The 15,743-nt window shown below is 39.6% G+C and overlaps 2 protein-coding genes across 2 annotated transcripts; one reads left to right on the forward strand and one right to left on the reverse strand.

Annotated features, from left to right (window-relative positions):
- The first annotated feature begins 1,044 nt into the window (after positions 1-1,044).
- LOC145432662 (sodium/glucose cotransporter 4-like) lies at positions 1,045-10,645 on the forward strand. Its single transcript, XM_080309503.1, has 14 exons — positions 1,045-1,474; positions 1,542-1,718; positions 3,914-4,078; positions 4,351-4,537; positions 5,326-5,531; positions 5,765-5,900; positions 6,703-6,819; positions 8,118-8,259; positions 8,567-8,735; positions 8,800-8,919; positions 9,517-9,612; positions 9,674-9,754; positions 10,131-10,239; positions 10,307-10,645. The coding sequence occupies exons 1-14, from the start codon at positions 1,364-1,366 to the stop codon at positions 10,495-10,497; spliced, it is 2,007 nt and encodes a 668-aa protein (XP_080165629.1). The 5' UTR covers positions 1,045-1,363; the 3' UTR covers positions 10,498-10,645.
- Positions 10,646-11,956: 1,311 nt separating this feature from the next.
- LOC145432663 (beta/gamma-crystallin-like) lies at positions 11,957-13,037 on the reverse strand. The gene is made up of 3 exons (XM_080309505.1): positions 12,842-13,037; positions 12,447-12,562; positions 11,957-12,372 (listed from the first exon to the last, which is right to left on the reverse strand). The coding sequence occupies exons 1-3, from the start codon at positions 12,920-12,922 to the stop codon at positions 12,246-12,248; spliced, it is 324 nt and encodes a 107-aa protein (XP_080165631.1). The 5' UTR covers positions 12,923-13,037; the 3' UTR covers positions 11,957-12,245.
- Positions 13,038-15,743: the final 2,706 nt, after the last annotated feature.

The following is a 15,743-nucleotide window of genomic DNA, read 5'->3' on the forward strand; positions in this document are numbered from 1 at the left end:
TTTGAATATAGTATATTCGTTTCAATATCAATTGTATATTGAAGAAAATCTATAACTACAACCATGTGAACGTTGTAAAAACATGGCTTGCCAGGATAGGTTTATGAGACAAGTCGGCGAAAACACAGCGGCATAAAATTTCCAAGATACGTACGTTGTACATTCTGTTTCTTGTGAACAAAGCGCATACAGATGACAAGGGTTCTTGAAAACACCATCTTCTGACTACAAACTGAGTAATCGAAATTCGTTGCGACTATTCAAATAAGTTATGGGTTGATAGTCTTTACGCGCTATGCGCTAGAAAGCTACTTGTTTTCAAACTGCGTATACGATATCGCATTCAACGTTAGAGTCAGCCCTGGTTGACGAATAGATGTACCTTTAACAGGATATCTAAATTCGTAAATCGAGGGAAGTATTATCCAGGTAATAGACATTATCGCGATCTCAGTTTTCATAGTTTCTTTTTGATATGTAATGTTTATGAGATATCTTTTGGCTTTGGAAAGTTTGCAAGCTCACGCCCAGACGAACTTCATGTCATCCTGTAAGCGTGCCAAAGGACTCATCAAATCGTTAACCTCGGAATGCAAATATTCAATGCAAGCTGCTTGTGTAATGTAGTTTTTATCCACTTAGCGCGTCAGGTGTAAGGAATGATAACAAGACAATGGACGAGTTGGTAAGCAGCATTATTACAACATAGATATAATATGAAACAGTAGAGTGAGTAGACGATTTTATAATAGTAAGGTTCCGCCAAGTAAGTGCGTCTTCAGTTAGGATCAGTTTATATATATTTGAAGCAATTTAATACGCCGCACGAAAGTGGCACAATCAAAAGATACGCTTGAGCCGAAACGCTTTGGACAAATATTACAATCAAATATCCACCTTGGAGTACGATTCAACCTGCGCCGCATGCAGAGCGCGGCCGGAAGAAATACCAGATACATGATAAATGCCAACAAATTAAGCTGAATAACATTTCGTTTTAACCATGAAGTCGTGCGGGCGTGGTTAGAATTAAAAACTGGAGCGTCTGCTGCGCGATTTGGCGTTCACGATTACCTTACGAGCAGACGGGCATTGTACCATTTGTATCATTGTGCGATCAACCGTACGACTTCAGCAATATATGTAAGAGGAATGTTCTTCTGTGCTGCGTTTTTATCCCAGAAAATTGAAGGAGAGAGTGTCTGACTCACCTTACAAATAATTAGCGCGAAAAACTTGCTCTGGGCGAAATAGTTTGTTACCCGACACCTTTTCGGTAGCAACTCCGCAGGCTGAGTTGTGAGCACACATTATTTTCAGCCGTATATAGTTATAACACAGTAGATAGAGGCCGACAGTCACAATGTCAACTACTGCTGGTACTACTACGGTACCAAGCCAGGCGGAATTGGAAGGAGGCGACATTGCAGTGATCGTTGTATATTTCATTTTCATAATAGCAGTCGGACTATGGGTAAGGTTTTTGGATGCACATTATTAGTAAAACACTAGAGTCAGGTAACAGGTTTGGGTATATTCAGACAATGTTCCGTACGAATCGAGGCAGCGTGAATGGGTTTTTCCTAGCTGGACGAAATATGCATTGGCTACCGGTGGGCGCGTCTCTCTTCTCGAGCAATATCGGAAGCGGGCATTTCGTGGGTTTGGCCGGGACTGGTGCAGCTGCCGGTATCGCAGTTGGCGCTTTCGAATGGAACGTAAGCTTGGAATAGACTCGGAGAACTACAGATAATTCTAATTGACTATAATTCAGTGGTTCTCAACCTTTTTGTCTTCGCGGACCCCTTTGGGACCTTCACGGACCCTCGCGGACCCCCTCGCGGTGCAAATGATAATTGTAGGCTAGTGATAAACAGCGACAAAATGACTTTTCTTGAAAATGACATGTAGAAATTAGGTAGACTTTTACTATTTCAAAGCTAATTTCGCAACTGCATTTCTTGAAATACGTGGTCGTGTCGTAAAAATCCGCGCCTTCGATTTCATATGAAGGACTGCCGAAAATCCATTTCCACCACCTGGCGAATGTAAAAACAACGCGTACCGCTCCTGACGGCACATTTGCGTATGATCGCAACAAATATGGCACCAAAATTGACAAAAAATTCTTTTTAATGAACATATAACGTCAAGCCTGGTCATTTCTATGTAGCAACTCATCTTGAAGTTATTATGGAAAAATGGTTGTGTATATCACAGGAGAAAATGGATTTTTGTAAAGATTTCGAAGTCACTGTGATTGAACTTACTATAATCAAACTTTTAATTTTTTCCACAATCCCCAACAAAACACCTCTAAACAGCGTCGACTTCCGTAATCCAACATCTATGTGTTGGAGGTTTACCTAGGCTCCTCCTCGCCACCTAATCCGCGTCTGCGGTGTCTTACAAAAGCCTAAAGACGGGTCGTGCTATAAGTCGGCAGTTAATCAAAATAAAGAGAATATCGGCCTGGTGTAAATGACCATAGTAGTCGACAAACACCATGAATACCCTAAAACAAAGAAAAACCTCTAAACAGCAGAATATTTGTATCAGCAGGCCATTGGCAATTTAGCAATTGAAATGAGTCTGCACAGTTTCATCTCAGACGGCCATTCTGTTGATGTGAGTTCTTTAGTTTTACTAGTAATGAAGCGAAACTGCATCGTGATTTTTCTAATTAAAAAAAAATACAAATTATGTTATCAACTATTTTGTAAATTTAGAGGCATCGCGGATCCCCGGTGGAGAACCACTGGTCTAATTGGACTATTGGAGTGAAATGCCGGTGGTCTAATTTTAGTGTAATTTGCGAAATTTTTCTATGCTCCAATTTTAATTACAATTTAATTATTCTGGTTTACCTGAAAATGTTACAAGACAACTGTATAGTGCGAAACGAGACAAGCTGGCTGTACATATATTTGCCATTGTCTTACTTATGAGACTGAACTTTGGTTCGATATGAACTGAACGTGAGCTAATATCTAATTTTTCATAAATTCAGCAATTCTAATCTAATTCGAAAAAACTTCGTATCCATAATTCTAATTCTGATATAATTTGGAAAAAATTGCAAATTTTCTAGTTGTCTAATTCTGAGTCCAGCCTGAGCTGTGATTTGATATGAACTGAGCTTGAGACAATTTCCAGGTTTTCGTAAATTTAGTAACACCAATTCTAATCTAATTCGAAAAAGAAACTGTGTATCTATAATTATCATTATAATCTAATCGAAAGAATGTGTATCTATAATTATAATTCTAGTCTAGTTTGCAAAAAACTCTGTGTCTACACATTACAAGATTTAATCTAATTTTTTTTTAATGTGTAGCTATAATTCTAATTCTAGTCTAATTTGGGAAAAACTGTATTTCTATAATTCTAATTCTAATCTAATTTGAAAAACAATGTGTCGCTATAATTCTACTTCTAATCTAATTTGGAAAAAATGTGCGTCTACAAGTATAATTATAATCTAATTTAAAAAAATGTGTAGCTATAATTCTAATTTGGAAAAAAACTATTTCTATAATTCTAATTCTAATCTAATTTGAAAAACAATGTGTAGCTATAATTCTAATTCTAATCTAATTTGGAAAAAATGTGCGTCTACAAGTATAATTATACTCTAATTTTAAAAAAAATGTGTAGCTATAATTCTAATTCTAGTCTAATTTGGAAAAATGTGTCTATATTAATAATTCTAATCTTATTTAAAAAAATGTGTATCTTTAATTCCAAATGTAATCTAATTTGGAAAAAACTGTGTGTCTATAATTCTAATTCTAATCTAATATGGAAAAAAAATGTAGCTATAATTTTAATTCTAATCAAATTAGGAAAGGCTGAAAATTTTCTATTCGTTCAATTCTGGAAGAAACACATTGTTCCACTCCTTCGTTTACAGGCCATGATCACTCTGACGTTGCTTGGATGGATATTTGCTCCGATCTACATAGCGGCAGGCGTGGTGACGATGCCTGAATATTTACGCGAGAGATTCGGAGGTCAAAGAATACGGATGTACTTGTCCGTGCTGTCTCTCTTGTTGTATATTTTCACGAAAGTTTCCGTGAGTAACTCGTATTCATCGATATTTTGTGTGGAATTCACTTTTCCCTTGACTTTAGTGCGTTCTCTTGCGGCTCAATTAATCAATCTTGTTAAAGCAGATGGTTCCGGGCTAGGCCAAGTATAATTTACACACATAAGTATCGAAGTAGAAGACCTGGGGTTAAGTTACCATTTTGGAAAATTTATTCATAAATCCCGGACCCAGATTTTAACACCGAATCGCGTCATAAAATCGAGCTATTAACCTAACGTAATCCCTTTGATTTGCAGGCTGATCTATTCGCCGGGGCCGTGTTTATAAACCAAGCTTTGCACTGGAACATCTATTTCGCCATGATTTTACTCCTCGCTATCACGGCGCTGTACACTGTTACCGGCGGTCTTGCGGCTGTGATATACACAGATACAGCGCAGACGTTGATCATGCTCATCGGCGGATTTGCTATGATGATATTGGGTTAGTATATACGCGCGACAAATTTGACGACGCATCGCTTCTCTTCATTTGGGGAGCAGTGGTTCCAAGCCTTATTGGTCATGGTCATGGCACCAAATTTCGATTTGAAAATGTTCCACGACCCGCCTCTCAATTTGGCGTGCTGATTACTCCAAAATGGTCAGCACCTTCGACAAAACTTGTGTGGGAAGCTAGCGACTATGTTCACAGTAATAGCAATTATGCAATTATGAACTCGTCAATCTCCGTCTCTCAATACCACATCGACGTGTATAAGTCTTTTGGAGCGATATATATCTCTATCCAATCGAACTATACTGAAGCACGTGAAATCCTGCGCCACGCAGGCACAGATAACGATCTATAAGTTATTCCGTACATTAATAGTGATGGCAAGACACCAACCATTCTTACTATACTAGGTGGCGCTTATGACACTTCGAGTGATCTGATACCTCGCTCACCTATTAGTTGGCATTCCTCAAAGCAGACTTGGACAACTAGATAATTCTAGTCTAATTTGTAAAAAAATGTGTAGCTATTATTCTAATTATAATCTAATTTGGAAAATCTGAAAATGTTCTAGTTGTCCAAAGTTTGCCTCAAATGTCGTTTTTGTTACTATATTTCGACTAAAATTATAAGAAATAAGCCGTTGATAGCTCCCGGTATATTGGCATTCTCGTGATAGTCATTGGCATTTAATTTTCCTCTACGAGACCCGCCCAAGAGGATAGGCCAACTACCCGTATGTCGAGAACCCCTAATTTAGATGAGTCTATTTCCAGCGTTCACCGATGTTGGCGGATACGACGAGTTACAGAAAAAATACATGAACGCAACACCGTCGATCTTAGTCCAAAACCAGTCGTGCGGTACGCCGCGAGCTGATTCCTTCAGCGTGTTCCGAGATGCCACTACCGGAGACTTACCGTGGCCTGGACTGACTTTTGGTCTGACGATTCTTGCCACGTGGTACTGGTGCACGGATCAAGTAGGTGGAATAGAATTACAGGCTTTGAATATGTCACGACTGAACATCTTCAGTACTAGAAAAACTCATCTCCCAATATTTGACTCGAATCGTAAGAATTATTACTCGAATCAGATTTTTCAGGCCTGCAATTATCTTCATCCACTTGAAGTATAGTTTTGAGATGTCTTACAAATTGCTACTGCGACGACGACTAATTTTTCTACCTCTGACGATATTATGTTCGTTGACAGGTGATCGTGCAGCGTACGTTGGCTGCGCGTACCTTGACTCACGCGAAGGGAGGCTGCGTGTTCGCTGGTTTGCTGAAAATCTTGCCAATGTACATGATGGTGATGGTGGGGATGATTAGCCGTGTGGTTTTCACAGGTTGTTGAAGCGAACACGTTGTTAATGAGTTTCTTGTAGCCAGATTTCAACAACTAGATAATTCTAATTGTCTATTAATTAGACTAATTAGTGAGAAATGCCGGTAATTTAATTCTAATCGAATTTGAGAAATATTTTTATGCTCTAATTTTTGGTTTTCCTGAAAATGCTACAGGAGAACAGTAAAGCGCGAAACGAGCAAAGCTTGCTGTACATACATTTGCCAGCAGCCTCATGCTTACGAGAATGAAATCTGATTTGATATCAACTGAACTTTATTAAATGTCCACTCCAGGCTTTTGCGAATTCAGTAATTCTAATTTTAATGAGGATAAATTTCCAAGTTTTCGCGAATTCAGAATTATAATCCGAATCTAATTTGGAAAAACCTGTGTAGCTATCTCTCTAATTCTAATCTTATTTGAAAGAAAAAAAATATGTAGTTATGATTATATTTCTATTCTAATTTGGAAAAAAATCGTATAGCTATAATTCTAACACTAATCTAATTTAGAAAAGCTAGAAATTTTCCAATCCAGGTCGGTTGTAACTAGTCAATTTTCGCGACTCCAAGGCACTCTCCCAATATAGTTGAAAACCTGAAAATCATTGACAAATGGCACCTCAATATTGTCATCTTCAGAGCCATTACACCTGCTGAAATGCACCCTGAATCAGTATCATATTAAATTTTTATGCATATGAGAGTTATGGTAATACCTTTTAGGGCCTAAATTGTATGAGAGCTTAATAATAGCCTTACTTTTTATGCGTGAAAGTTTATTTCGTTGTATATTTACAGACGCCGTTGCTTGCGCCGATCCCGACGAGTGTATGAAGTATTGTGGAACGAAAGTCGGATGTAGCAACATCGCCTACCCTAAATTATTGCTCAAAATTTTACCTACAGGATTGAAAGGTATTTTAATAGTGTTTCTCTGCAAGCACACGCCTCGCTGGTTGTTCGGCAATTCTTTAAACTGATGATTTACCGGTATTTTGCGTTCGTCGCTTCTTAGCCTTAACCATCCTGCGGATGCTTTACTGGCGGCAATTATGACCTCGTATCGCTGAGTTCAAATAGTTTTACCATTCGTAATACAGCATGTTTCTCAGCGAAGCGAAGGTAAACACAAAATTAAGACTGCATTTCGCTTGATATCCTCGCTAACTATTTTCGGACGGAAATAACATCACTCGTACCATAATATGTGCTCTTTTAGGATTTCTCTTCTTTGCCCAAGAAAGGTGAATGGTCCTCCGTGGACGCTAAAAATGTTCAAATGTCCTCCTTTTTCTTATGTCTAGTTAGTTTCTCATACTTTTGACGACAGTTTTAGACGAGAATTTGTGTTTGATTAGGTAAAATTACCGTAGCCATGAAACATACTGAATTATCGGTTGAATTATCGGTTTAACAAAGGTTTTCCAACAAATTGCCCTAACCTCTTGATTGTTATTGCAAACATTGCTCGACGTTCTCTGTAACATCTGATGAACGATCTATCTTGACCTGATCCGTCGAGGCCTTAGATATATCTTCAATCGAATTAAATATATTTCACAGAATCAGATAATCTGTTCTTACAGCAGTAAGTAGCATCCAGCGTAGACAAAACAGGCAAATTAACAGCAAGCGCTAACGAACACACAAACGCATTTATACACTACGTCTTAACCCAACAATCAAATAATCATTGGCCCCATCACCAAATAAGAGAAACAGAAATACGAAATGAGAGTTCACAGGTCATAAGTAATTAAAGCTTCGCAACTACACCTGGGCCATTTCACATGCGGGGATTTGGCGCAATTCTTCTTCGATGCAGCCACTATGATGCAAACAAAGAGGCAGCCTATTAATTGGATCAGTTCCGACCATCTTGACAGCTGTATATAATTTCAATGATATTTCGTGTAAACAATTTTGCAATATCGTTGAAAATGACCATTCATTACTGGCTAAAGCTAAGGTAACCGCAAAGTCTGGGCTGATGCAGATACTAAACTTGATTTTTTTGTTTTTGTAACGTTTGCCTGAAACAGCCAAGGAAATGTAAAACATCATCAAACTCAAACGTAGCAATTCTATTTCCGTTTAGCTGGCAAAAATGTTTTTGTTTCGGGTGCTGAACATATGGCAGGCCTAAATAACATTAGATTTCTTCAGTTAACAGCGACCTTTTGGCAATATTTATTCGAAGAAGTTATTTTTAGGTCTCATGCTGGCGGTGATGATGGCTGCCCTCATGTCGTCTTTGACATCCGTATTCAACAGAGCCTCCACGCTATTCACCTGCGACATTTGGACTAAAATTCGGAAAAACGCGTCCCAGAGGGAGCTCATGATTGTTGGAAGGCGAGTAATGAGTATTTAGGCCACAGCTTCAAGTGCAGAATGGTCAAAGTAGCCAGCGTTGCTACTCAAGTAGAAGTAAATCTAACACAGTAAATTTCTGCTCAATTACAAGTGGAAGTAGATGTCTGGAGACATAGACACTTCAGTAAGCAGTGCCGATAGTGGTAATAAGTAGGCCTAGTTCCCGTAGGAAAAACCGACTTCAGTGCTCCTAAATAGTAGTATACTTCGTCACTGACCAAATCTGGCCATGGGTGAAGTTTATTGGTAAATGCTCAAATATTGATGACGCAAATCTACCTTACAGAGTCTTTATACTGGTGATGGTGGGAATCAGCATCGTCTGGGTTCCAATCGTGCAAGTGTCCGCCGGCGGACAGCTTTTCGACTACATCCAGTCCATCACGAGTTATCTGGGTCCTCCCATCGCTGTCATTTTTGTTCTCGCCATTTTCTGGCCGCGACTCAACGAGCCCGTGAGTAATAAATCACGTTTATCTGGTATATTAACGCGCGTGGTGTCTATTAATGGTATTTTAGGGAGCGTTTTGGGCGCTTATGATAGGACTGGTCATTGGATTGATTCGTATGATCATGGATTTTGCGTACGGAGCACCGCTATGCGGAGAAGAGGAATTTCGACCAGCTGTTCTCTATAAGGTAAGATCTATGCATGAACTCTTAGTGAAAAGAGTGTGAATTCAGTATAGTGGGTAAGGATTGAACCCATCCACTTCCAATCAAGAAGTCGGACGCTCAGCCCCGTTACGCTATCTTTTTGGAATATGGTACTGGTAATCATGCCCGTAGTAACTTATATATTGCCGTATACAAAGTCATAGCCTCTGTCGATGTCTTCGGCAGAAAACCAACTTACCAGCTCTAATAGATCAGTATTATGGTATCATACAACCGTTGTTGAACCTTCACTTGGCAGTCGCGCAAATGTCGGATGCAAATATTCCGTATAAAATAAATCACATTACATGTAAACAAGGAATTCGTGCCGTCGCGAACAGGTCTGCAACTCTGCATGATATTTCACACCTGTTACATCGTGACTGCATACGTAACGCGGCATTTCTTACAAAACTGATCACTGCATCGATCAATCATTCCCAGAAAGTCTCAATTCAACCTTGTATGCCTGCAGCTGCAAATACTCATGAAATTTGCAATATTCCCGAGCCTGTGTGATACCGCGAAAGGGATTATTCAGCGATGCCGCCATCCCTAAATCAGTTTCTTCATTTCTAGGTTCACTATCTGCATTTCGCGCTCATTTTGGCCGGCTGCACTCTCGTCATAGCCGTAGTGGTTTCATATTTAACTCCCGCGATTCCGGCAGAACACGTAAGTAGCGGTTTAAAAGCTGGACTGAATTAAACGAATGAATCCGACGCTTGCATCGCAGCTTTACCGGTTGACATGGTATACGAGATACAGTAAAGCCGAAAGGAAACCAATTTATAAGGAAACTGCCAAGGGGGCTGAAGTAAGGCATTGCATTAATATCAGACTTGGTCAACCAGATAATTCTAGTTGTCTAATTCGACTAATTAGAAATCGGTAAACTAATTCATGTCTAATTTCTGAAATGTTTCTATGCTTTAATTTTAATTCTAATGTAACTTCCTATTTTCCTGAAAATGCCACTGTATAGCGCGAAACGAGTCACGCTTGCTGTACATGAACAATGTTTATTAAACATATACACGTGTACACTGTACTCATATAGGCACAGATCGTGTATATGTATATTAAGAGTCGGCGTATATGCCACAAAACATCAAGGACAAAAATGTACCAAGTCCTATTATGTTGATGTGCCGCATTCGCTGAGATACGATTTACTCTTACGTGCCAAATAGGTGGAAATGTCTGGCGTGGTAAACCCAGCACTTTCAAGCGACGAAGAACAAAGTACCAGAGACCTTCCAGGGAACAGTGAGAGGGTAAAACCGGACCAGGCAGGACAGGGTAACGTTTCGCAATTAACTTCCCACAATCTTTGTCCAGTGCCGATACCGAAATACATTTCATCCAGAATCCGACAAGCCATGTTACAAAAAGGGTATCGACCTTTTTTGCGGTTTGGAGGACACAACCGCAGTTGGAAGCGTACCTGCGACCGTCATAACAGATATCACGGAAGAGAAAGTGCCGTCTATCATCGTCAACGTGTTCTGCGTGTTAATGCTAATAGCGATGGTCGTACTGTTCGTGTACTATCGATGAAGTGGCAACCATCAGCGCCTTACAGCTGAGATTACTGCGGAGGACATAGCGAACATAACTGTTTTCAGTAGTGTTCACTAACAAATAACTTCCACATTGTTTTAAGTATATAGGCCTATACTTGGCAATTTAGCCTACTCGCACTACGTTTTAAGGCAAAATTACTTTGAAGAGTTTGTTGGAGGTACAGAACTTCAATATATACCATTGAATACTAATTCATATTGAAATACACCCGAATATTTTCGGCTGTCAGTGATAAATCGTCAACAATAGTACAGAATTGGAAAGAACGTTGTATATCAACAATCGTATCATGTTTTCTTTGGATTTTAGTTTTTGGATAAGTCATACAAAACCCGTTCAAAAGATATCTGGGTATAACGGCTGAATATTTTTTTATCGAAGACTGCACCGATTTCTAGCGGCATTAGTGATTCTGCGATAGCCGCGAGGACGTATCCTGTAATTTCAAAAGTTGCCACCACCGGCTACTAATATAATGGGTATAACTGCCAAAAGTGTCCAAACCCTCGGTCAAATCTACTTTACCGAACTATTTACATGAAAAATTTTCACGTGATGTCATAGTCACGAATGAGATATAGCACTGACAATCCAATGTGGAGAAGACACGACCTAACCCTCCTTCCGCTCTGACGCAGCTTTCTGAAGCTAATACACCGAGAACTAAATACGCCTGAAAGCATTTGATGGTATATTTGGGAGCAGTTTCGCAGTTCATGCCGGTCTTGGATACCAAGGAAGTTGTCAGTAGCACCGTTCATATTTCCTCAATGCATATTACTTTGAGAAACTTGTTTGGGTCAACTATACATCTAAGGTTGCATATAAAGCAAATAGTTGTTTAAAACACTTTGTAATTGTGATTGTGCGATAGTCGAAGGATGCACCTTGCAATTTTTTTCAAGTTGTACATTGTACAATTATGCCATAATTGTGTAAATACTTTCCAAAAGCATGTTGTATCAGCCTACGGACGACCAGTACCACCTGATATAGCCGACGTATACGATATGGGATGGTTGGAACCCTCGAAATAGTTGGTTCACCAGTAGTAGTAGGTAGCTATATATCATTGGTACGGGATGGATGTTCTGATGATGATCACCGCCGACCGTAAAAATTCTGCATGACGATGTAGTCCTGCAGATATTTTGGTCCGTATACGACAGGGGGAGGAAGCCTATTTCGTCAAAGGAGCTATATTTACCCTAAATTTTCAAATGTGAATATCAATAGACTATGATGTCACAATTGAATATGCGTGACGTCGTGACTGCCTTGTATTAAACATGTTTGTTTTATACTGATTTTTGTTTTAAACACAACTCAACTATTTTCATGTATTTGTACTGTTTATCATTAATGTTTCACCGACGTTCATTGGTTATCTGTATCCTGAGATATAATATACATGATATGGTCCCAAATGCAATATCATTCCGTTTGCATTTAATCACGAAGTAGGGATAAATACGCGATGATTGAATTTATTGCTTGACATTCCAGCGTCTTGCTCATCTGTAGCCTAAAACGGCATTCTTACTTGAACTCGATCTAGTAATCTTATCTGGCGTCGCGTGAATCGCCTTCATGTTTTGCACACCTGCTATAATTTCACATTAAACTCGAGACAGCTGCATTTGTTATATGCTTTACTACGGGATAGAGTTAAATATTCGTGGCGTTGTAATAAAATAGATCGTACAGCTGGTATTTGGCTATTAATTAGCAGGTTTAACGGATGATATATCGTCGTCTTTTCCTGCCCACGATCCCGGATTCGGATACCGTCCCGGAGTCAAGGTATAGCAACTGCCTTTGAATTCAGCTCCGTCAAACACCAACCATCTTAACACGAGGAATAATTGTGTTAGTGCTTATGTGCCTTCTCTATTAAACTGTACACGATGCACATTAGTCACGTGCCGGATTGCACTATAACTGATGAAGTAATGTCGTTAAAGGCATCTAAGCTTGGCGTAGCTGCCGATAGCTCTCGGGACTTTCCACCAAAGTCTTCATCTTCGTACAAAACGATCTGATGGAGATAATTACGCGTTTAAAGGCTTAATGCGATCGACTTAACTGGGGTGCAAATTACAGTGAAGAAAACAGAGTCTGAGCAATGAGCTGCATCAACGATCTTTTGGGGCTACGTTTTGACCGACGCACTCTCACTGCTAACCCACGGCAATCCCGGGGAAAATATTTGCCAGCGAGACTACGAGCCGGAACGTCGGAGATGTATTCTCCTTCACAGTAAGGAAATCTAATGCAAGCTTACGGGTTTCTCCTGGCTCATTCAATTGGTACATACCTTCGATTCAGAAGTCATATTCGACGAGATTTTGTTAGGTATTGGTAATCTAAAAAAGATTTGCTGAGGTACAAAAAGCATTTAAATAGTTTGAGTCGACTCCTTGAATTCCTCTACAGTCGATTATACACATACATCGTACATACGTATTGCCACGGCAATTACCCTTCTATATTATATGCAAGTCACACACGTAGCTATAACTTATAAATATAGGCTATAGGCTATAAACTGACATTCGCATGCTGAAAGAGTCCTTTATAGTTAGACTAATTAAATAGCATTTTCATACCAAAATCCCCCATACTCATTTCAGCAATATTAACTAATTAATATAGATCCGTTTGCATTGGGTCTTATTGTTTAGTCGGAACTCAAAAGTTAAGATATGGTCTGTTCACGTGTGTGTGAGCAAACTTGGATAAATTTAAAGGTTCGCGTTGTTTCGAAATACCAGTATTGTACAGAAACATTAACAGTTTTGACCACCATTCTTTGATTTCAACTTCCCCTCATTGGTTGCCGCAAGATGACAACGATAACGGAAATTCAATAAGATAAATCCTGATTCATTGATTGACATTGGTGCAAAATAACTCAAGGGACCGAATGTTTTCCGAGCGGCCTAAATATACGATCATTGCTGACCGAAAATTCGCCCCAGATACATCATGATTTGATCAACAAAATGTTGTAACATCGCGATAAGACATTTCGCTCCGAGCTTGTACTGACTGACGATAATACCTCGACAACAGAATGCGGCGAAGACACGAAGTCGAACTTTGATTTGCCAAGCCAAAACGCCAACTAAGATAATATGCATGATGCCTATTGCCTATACAAGGGAATTGGTCTTTCTCGCTAAGGGAACCTTCCGTTGTCGGGAAAGGGTCACCTCTCCCGATTGCGCGCCTGGTGGCGCCCCTGCTCTGTCGCCAAATTCCTCCTTACTACGGTGAAATTACTAACACGCTGGGAACCTCTGTGGTTAGAAACAGTCCCATAACGGGATTGTACTCTCTGAAGTCTTAATCATTATACGAAATCCAAAATCACTGTGGAGCATGCGTTCCATCGTTTATAGACTGCATGAGCATGAGCATTGAGCATAATTTATCACCAAATTGGCATCGTTACAGGCAGTCCCACCATGCATATTCGGCAATAATATATCAGAACGCCAACGGCATATACGTTGCCCAACGAAATGACACGAAGTCAAGTCAAAATTCATATCCAGCGTACTATCAACGAGAGTTATAGAGGCCTTGCTAATTTGCATGCTCAAAATTAATTACTTCAACACACGCCGAAACCTACGTAAACGCTGCTATTCAAAACGCTGTCACTCTTTCCCGGACTGCTCGTTGGAATGGACTGCTTTCCGCGAATCAGCACCTTATATGAGTTGTTTGTGTAATAACATGCGGAGCCATCGATAGCCGAAATCAATCCGTGGTTTCGCCTTCCTTCGCCAAATACTTACTGATCAATCAATCGATTTTTATTAAACGAAGTTATCATAAGAGACGTAAAATCCATCGCCGCCTACTTTGATTAATATGCATTAACCTCTGATTGATATTAATACACTTCGTGTCATTCGTTTTCATTACGAGATAAGATTTTGTTGGCCACAGTGAGTGAATGGGACATGCGGTTGCGTGGTGCTCTGCCATTGTTTTCACGAATGCGTTTCGATTCACCCTCTAATGAACATCTCAGTATCCGATATCCTGTCTGCATTCTCATCGATATTAAACTTCGCGGTTATTTAATTTTCCCATAGGATAAATGGCGCGTTATCAAAACAACATCTCAGTTACCAAACACGCGTTAAGAATTTTTTGACCGAGGCGATTCCACCTTGGCTTAATTATACGAGAACATATACCAATTACCATGGTTTAAAACCCATACATTATTTTCAGGAAAATATACTGCCCACGAGCGACACTGGTACTCCGAAATGGTAACTTGAATGTTAACTTGATTTTGTGAAAACTGTAAAGAGTGTATGTGGTACGCATTGCGCCCATCCGAATTGATTAGATCATTTTCAGGAAAAGCTCCTTATACTTTTTAGACCAGTGGTTCGCAACTTTTTTGTCTTCATTCCCCACTACCCAAAACTCCTACATACCCTTTAAAATAGGGTTTCACTATTTTGAAGTCCTAAAAAGAGGACTTGCGGTAAATTCTGAAAGCTCCAAGAAAACTGATGATTTTGAAATTTTTTCGGCCGATAGCATTGTGTTGACTGAAAAAAGGTCGTCATTCTGACTCGGTTCCTGATTTTTTACGAAACTTAGACGTTCGATGAGTCGGAGTCGCATTTTTTGTGGCATTTAAATTCCTTTCAGAGAAAAAGAGGACAAATTCCCAAAAAAGAGGACATTTCGGCGTCCTCCGAGGACACTTTAAATTTATCATTCTCGATACTTACATTCCTGAGCTGTTAATTGGTAACGGTAATCGCGCATGTATCTCCGTAAATATGTAGACCATCCCGTACATAATGTTTAACAAATGCTTTTATTCCCCACCAGAAACCATTGAATTCCCCACCAGTGCGGAATTTCCCACCGGTTGGGAACCCCTGCTTTAGACTTTTATGAGTGAAATCACCATATGAACCACGTGAAATATCCATCACACTAACTGCGAAGATTTTTCTTATTTCTAGCATCAGTCGTCATTTAGCGTGAGTAGAGAAGATCCATTTCGCAATCTCGACAGTACGTGCAGCTGATTAGCTGCCAAAAGTATTTGAACCCGCAACCAAATCTACAAACCAAGTCACAAGGCTCCAAGTCACAAGTCAATCTCACTTTTACAGTTTTGACCAGAGTCAAGTCGAGTCATTTTCAATTCACCACCGAGTCAAGTCAGCCAGCAG

The sequence above is a fragment of the Botryllus schlosseri genome, unplaced genomic scaffold (assembly GCF_051294905.1).
Source record: "Botryllus schlosseri isolate E-star unplaced genomic scaffold, Bs_hap1 Bs64a, whole genome shotgun sequence".
NCBI lineage: Eukaryota > Metazoa > Chordata > Ascidiacea > Stolidobranchia > Styelidae > Botryllus > Botryllus schlosseri.

Excerpts from the sequence above, each read along its gene's own strand:
- LOC145432663 (XM_080309505.1), bottom strand. The coding sequence starts at position 12,922 with ATGCTTTTTGTACCTCAGCAAATCTTTTTTAGATTACCAATACCTAAC. Across the intron at positions 12,563-12,841 it reads ATATGACTTCTGAATCGAAG|ATCGTTTTGTACGAAGATGA; the intron begins GTATGTACCAAT and ends TATCTCCATCAG. Across the intron at positions 12,373-12,446 it reads GTTATAGTGCAATCCGGCAC|ATGGTTGGTGTTTGACGGAG; the intron begins GTGACTAATGTG and ends CCTCGTGTTAAG.
- LOC145432662 (XM_080309503.1), top strand. The coding sequence starts at position 1,364 with ATGTCAACTACTGCTGGTACTACTACGGTACCAAGCCAGGCGGAATTG. Across the intron at positions 4,538-5,325 it reads ATTTGCTATGATGATATTGG|CGTTCACCGATGTTGGCGGA; the intron begins GTTAGTATATAC and ends GTCTATTTCCAG. Across the intron at positions 9,613-9,673 it reads CCGCGATTCCGGCAGAACAC|CTTTACCGGTTGACATGGTA; the intron begins GTAAGTAGCGGT and ends CTTGCATCGCAG.